The sequence below is a fragment of the Podarcis gaigeae genome (assembly GCF_964106915.1).
Source record: "Podarcis gaigeae genome assembly, chromosome: 5".
Lineage (NCBI taxonomy): Eukaryota > Metazoa > Chordata > Lepidosauria > Squamata > Lacertidae > Podarcis > Podarcis gaigeae.
In genome coordinates this window covers 88,106,301-88,112,300 of record NC_139681.1, presented here as the reverse complement: position 1 = coordinate 88,112,300, position 6,000 = coordinate 88,106,301, and the positions used below count along the sequence as shown (strand labels likewise).

The window sequence follows — 6,000 nt, the reverse complement described above, 5'->3', positions numbered from 1 at the left end:
CAAGGGTTGCAACACCCATGACTGTGATTTTGTGCAGCCACATATATACCTATGTTCCATTTCCAATTGCGCAGGATCACCATCCTGCGCTTTTGTGAGCAAGTAAAAAATAAACTTTACATTTGCATTAGTCCCTTCATAATTCACAATTATAATAAAATCATTGGCTGCCCAAAGTAGAGGAGGGCGTATAGAGGGGGTGTATCATTTATTTTTAACTAATAAACATAAACAAGAACAGAGAGAGAGGGAATATGAATGAGGAAGAGAGAGCTAAAGTGAGATATATGACCACCAGGAATCTAGGACAGAAAATTATTTTGTCTTCTTATTGTTAAAAAAAAAAATACATCAACCTGGTTTTCTATGGGTTTGGGGTTGTTGGGTTTTTTTGTTCATCAATGTGTAATCTTGGTTTACAACAATTCATTTAAATATTTCTTGTGGTCATCTCCCCTCCCCCCGGGTTTGTTTCCATTACTCACATAGCAAAATACAATCTTCTGATTAAACAATAGTTATCCGATGGCAAACAATTCTTTTTATTGGTTTACATTTGGCAGGTCACAGTCACAACCACGTCAGGCAGAAATTGCACATAGACCATCCTGAATTTTGAAGACTTTCCCTGTGTCATCTTCTACGAGGGAATTTTAATAACTGGGGCCATGAATCTATCTGTATTGTGTGCTTTTAAAAAGGAAAGGAAAGGAAAGGAGAACTAAAGGAAGCACTTGAAAATTTAAAAAAGGGTCTATTTTCCACTTTCGTATTTAAACTCGTATTTGATGTGCTAAGAGCTGAATTTCTAAGCGTTTATTTGCTGCATAACCTTTTCTTGTAATTGTAAAATATTATTTGAAATGTGTGTTTAAAAATAAAACCTGAAGTTGTTGTTTCCAGCAACCAACTTTTTGCTACCTTGCAAAAACACACAGCCCAGTCTTATATATGTTTATTCAGAAGTAAGTCCCAGTGTGTTTAGTGGTGCTTAGTTACTTCCAGGCAAGAATGTCATCGGTTACAGCTTGTGACTTACACTTTCATAAGGAATTCAATGGTGGAGTCGCAACCCCAAAGTGATGGTTGTTATTTGTTTATTATATTATTTTTAGCTGTAGAAGGCGTACCAAAGTCTTCAAAAGCCAGACTGATCTCAAGAAATAACTCTTTATTCTGAGACAGTTACCATTACTTCATTAAAAAAATGACAAAACAGCAATAAACATTTGAGCTCTTTAATGAGCAAATATCAGGTCTCTTAGCATTGGAATAATTATAATATCCATTCTCCAGATTAGCTTTATTTTTTCACTCAGCAGCCAACGTGAATGGCCCAGAAGTACAAAGATTTTATTTCCCCCCATCAAGTAGTATACAATTTGCTGTGTGTGTAATAAGCTTTCAATCTTGAAAAAGAGTAACTGAAAAGAAACATTTCTGTTACTGCAGTTAGTTTGTCAGAGAAAGTTCTGCGCGTTATCTTACAAACTATCAAAATTGCTAGTAATTTGAAAAAATGCAAAATAAAAAAAAATCACGTAACTTTACTCTAATAGAAATATAATACAGGAAAAGAGAGAAAGTATTCCTCAGGGATGTGCTCTTTAGTCCATCTCAATTTTTTTTCTCTTTTTTAAATATAAATGTACATCTGATTACACATACAAACATTTTGTTTTTTTGTTTTGTTTTTAAATGACCGTGACATACCATTTCTTTAAAATCCAAAAGTAACAGGGGGGAAGGGATACAAAGACCTTCCTCTCATTTTAGACCATTCCTTTCAAAACAGGACAATATTAAGTAAGATGCAGAAGTAAAACATTTTCCAGATGGTGACTTCAATCCTCCCATAGCCTCTGTATCAATATTTGTACTCTGCAGAGAGATCTCCTTTGATTTTGAGTGAGCTTTACAGGAATGCTGAAGAGAAAATGCAGAGGAAAAAAGGAATACCTCAGAAATCCTAGGAATGAACTTCCTCAGTGCAATATAACAAAGTCAACAGAATTACTGAGAGCTGTAATCGTTGTGATTTGGGCAGGGAGGGGATGAGGGCATCTTTACACATTGCAAAATATTCCTTGCAAATAAATCTTTGGATTATTATTTTTTAAATTTTATTTTACTGGTATAAACGCAAGAGGTTGTAATGAGCCTTCAACAACATGTTAAGTGCTTCATCAAAGGATGCCCTTAGTCACATTGTTATCGCTATAAATTAATTGGGTGGAAAGAAAAGAGAGCATTTAGAAACATACAGAGTTGCCTTTCATGTTCTTTTGGGATTCCTATCCGGGTTTGTTCTCTGCTATGCACCAACCGTACCACCAAACACTTCTAAGACCTCCTGTAATGCCTTCCATTACTGGGAAGCTACTGGGAATTTCGGGGTTGTCGATTATGGTTTTTCCCCCCTTGAAAACAAACCTCCTTTAGGTTGCGCCAATTGAGGAAAGAAGCTTCTGTTGAGAACTCCAATGGGACAAGAAGAATTTTTTAATTACGGCTTAATCAGCAGCACAGCCACCAAGCATAATAAATTATCATGCACATCGTGCTAAAATATCCGGTTTCCTTTATTCCCGCAATGTTTATACTGACAGCACTTATGTGATAACCTGCCAGACTATAAAAGCTCATTTCCTTTTTTCTCCCTTTTCCTTTTTTTTTAAACTGGCAGATCTCAGCATATAAGCCCATTTCTAAGGCCTTTTAACAGCACTAGTGCTTTGTATACTTATCCAAATATGTAAATATGGTCTACACAAGAAAACAGTTCCAAATAAAAACTGGTGAAAATTATCTGACATTCCATTAACGTGTCCCATTGTGCATATTCATAGAACTTTTTAAATTTCAGTCATAGTTTCTTTCCCACTTTTGTGTTGCACATGCCTAATTCCATTACGTAACTTAAATCCTCAAAAAATTAATACTTGAATGTGAATGAAAAAAGTATCATTCAGGACAACTGCTTCAAGCAATTGCAAAAAAGTTATAATTTCTTTTTTTTCTCTTTTTGTTAAAAGTTCATTTGTATATATGTACAGTTCATTTCCCCCCCAAAATCCCCAAAGTTCTTGATATGTATATTCACATCATATTTCTCCATATTTAAATAGTAAGAGTCTTGTAGGTTGAAAGCCAAGTGAAGTCTTCTGTAATTATTACCCACTGTAATCCACCAAAACAAAAAAAGTTTGTTTCACCTTGTCTGGCTATACCCTAGTTGTTGAATGTGAATGGGGGTGCGGGTGTGGGTGTGGGTGAGGATGGGGCAGTGTGTTATTCTGTCCACCGGTAAATGTATTAAATGTGTGTAAGGGTTGAATCCCAGGTATAGTGTTGGGTATCATTGTAATGGTGTTGGGGGTCATTAAAGGAATATCATCAGGTGACCGCCTCATAGCTAGTGTGTAGTCTGGGGGGCAGGCGGTCCTGAGAACCACCTCATGTGGATGGATGGATTCACATTCATGACCCAAGTCAGTGTGCTTCATCTGGAGGGACATTATTTCCTCTTCTTGTGCGTGTGTAAGATCATTGGTAGTTGTACGCTGCGGGCTGCATCTCCGGTGGACGTCATGCCTCCTCTTGTCCTTTTTGTAATAGAGAGCTGCAAAGGCTAAAATGTTCAGGAACAGCAAAGATGCTCCAACAGCAATAGTTACACTCAACTCCGTGGAGTAGTCTCTTTGATCTCCTGAAATTAGGCTTGGCGGTTGTTTGGGATCATCTTGCTTGGCTGTAGGAAAGGCTGAAGTTACGGGTACCAGATTTTTCCGGGTTGGTCTGAAAGTAATATCAGTTGATGGCACTTTAGTCGTCGTAGAGGTATACTGTGAAATGTCATTAAGATTGTGCAGGTGAGGTACCAGTTCCAACCACAGGTTCACCTTGTTGGCCCTGTAATGTTCTTTCACTCGCGGCTTTAATCCAATGTGAAGGTAAAGCTGGTCTTTCTGAGAGTATCTGGTCCATGCTACTTCCTCAAAGCGATTGGGTTTCGTGTGAATGAACTTAGTATCTTGTGGGACAGGCTGGTTTGGATCCCTAGGAGAAAAAAAAAAGTGGACATGTTCAATGTTACTGAAAATGGCTCCAGCTTTGGAAAAGCAAACACCAATCACAAGTGGGGAGAACATCATTACAGTGAGGTCCTGGTTGCAGGCTTCACATGGGTATCGTGCCTGAGACTGTGAGAACATGATGTGGACATAGGCAGGCCTTTGACCAGATCTGGCAGGACTCTCTTTATGTTCTCTCCCCCTGCCCCACAAATATTTCATATACAGTGGTACCTTGGGTTAAGAACATAATTCATTCTGGAGGTCTGTTCTTAACCTGAAACTGTTCTTAACCTGAGGTACCACTTTAGCTAATGGGGCCTCCTGCTGCTGCTGTGCCGCCGCCACACGATTTCTGTTCTCATCCTGAAGCAAAGTTCATAACCCAAGGTACTATTTCTGGATTAGCGGAGTCCGTAACCTGAAGCGAATGTAACCTGAAGCATCTGTAACCCGAGGTTCCACTGTAGTGTCAGCATTTATTTATTTATTTATTTATTTATTTTAAAAAAACATATTATGAAGTTGGCTTTTGATCAGCAAAACATTGGGGAGAGGGCTCAGCTCTTAGTAATGCCATATCATCTGTTACATGGTCAGATATAATATAATATAATATAATTTATTTGTACCCCACTCAGCTGACTGGTTTGCCCCAGCCACTCGAGGCGGCTTCCAGCATATACAAAAACATAATAAAACATGAAACATGAAAAACTTTCTTATACAGGACTGCCTTCAGATGTCTTTTAAAGGTTGTATAGTTACTTATCTCCTTGACATCTGATAGGAGGGTGTTCCACAGGGTGAGTGCCACTCCTGAGAAAGCCTTCTGCCTGGTTCCCTGTAAACCTCACTTCTCACAATAAGGGAACAACCAGAAGACCCTTGGAGCTAGAGCTCAGTGTCTGGGCTGAATGGTAGGGGTGGAGACACTCCTGTATGTATAATGTAAGAGGAGTCCAGATCAGATCAAGAGCTGAACTTCATTCTTCTGACAGTTGCCTGCCAGGTGTCACCATGAAGCCCACTTGCAGGACATGAAGTCAATATACTTTCCCCACTATTGACTTCCAGCAAGTGGTATTCAGGGGTGCAGCGTCTTCTGAAGATAAAAGTTTCACACAGCCTTTGATGCTAAATGCATGACGGATTCGTGTCGTAACAGTGACTGAGCTAAATGAACCAAATACCCCTGCTACGTTTGCTGCCCACAAGAATAACAACAGTAAGTCGAACCTGCAACAGAATCTTGAAGTTTGGAGTGCTCCTTCTCACTACTCTAGCCAGCCAGCCAGCCAAGTCCACTCCAGTACTTCATTCCATATTCCTTCCCACTTGCTTTTATGTCCCCTCCTCTCAACAATCAGTTAGCATTTCATGACCACTGAGCAGGCTCCCTTCTCATTGAGAAATCCTCCCCCTAAACCCACTGAATGTTCACCCTTCAGGTTATTCCCAAGCCTATTTCCACCTCCTCTCTCATGCTTGGGTGTTGCCCTTTTAGCTACCTAAGCAAGAGCACTCACCACCAGAACATTGGAACTAGAAGAAATGATTAACATTCATGTGGCAATTTTTGAAAGTTCAAGACACTTTACATTCATCACCCCTTTGCAATTATTACAACAATGCTATAAAATAGGGCAGCATTGTCCTCATATTATTCATGGTGGGGGGAGGCTCAAGGAGAGAGACGTTTTGCCAGTGAGCTCATAGCAGCAGAGGTGAAATGTGAAGTGGGGACTGACGGCGTTAAGGCAGCTTCCTGGGTTTTGGTCTTCTCCCTTACACTTCAATATAATAATTACGCACATTATTGTTTCCATGCACCTTGCTTCTAAAATAGTTAAAATATTCAAAATGTTAAAATTGAACAAGGGCACGATTCATTCTCTCATGGTTGCTGCTGCACATATAGCGTAAT

The 6,000-nt window shown here is 39.3% G+C and overlaps 1 protein-coding gene across 10 annotated transcripts in view; it reads right to left on the bottom strand.

Annotated features, from left to right (window-relative positions):
• Positions 1 to 1,224: 1,224 nt before the first annotated feature.
• NLGN1 (neuroligin 1) overlaps positions 1,225 to 6,000 on the bottom strand; it is a 645,947-nt gene continuing 641,171 nt past the window's right edge. For all 10 annotated transcript variants that reach the window (XM_083739352.1, XM_083739347.1, XM_083739345.1 and 7 more), the window contains one exon: positions 1,225 to 4,059. In XM_083739352.1, coding sequence (XP_083595478.1) covers positions 3,225 to 4,059 — 835 coding nt within the window. In that variant the 3' untranslated portion in view covers positions 1,225 to 3,224. The remainder of the gene's footprint in view (positions 4,060 to 6,000) is intronic.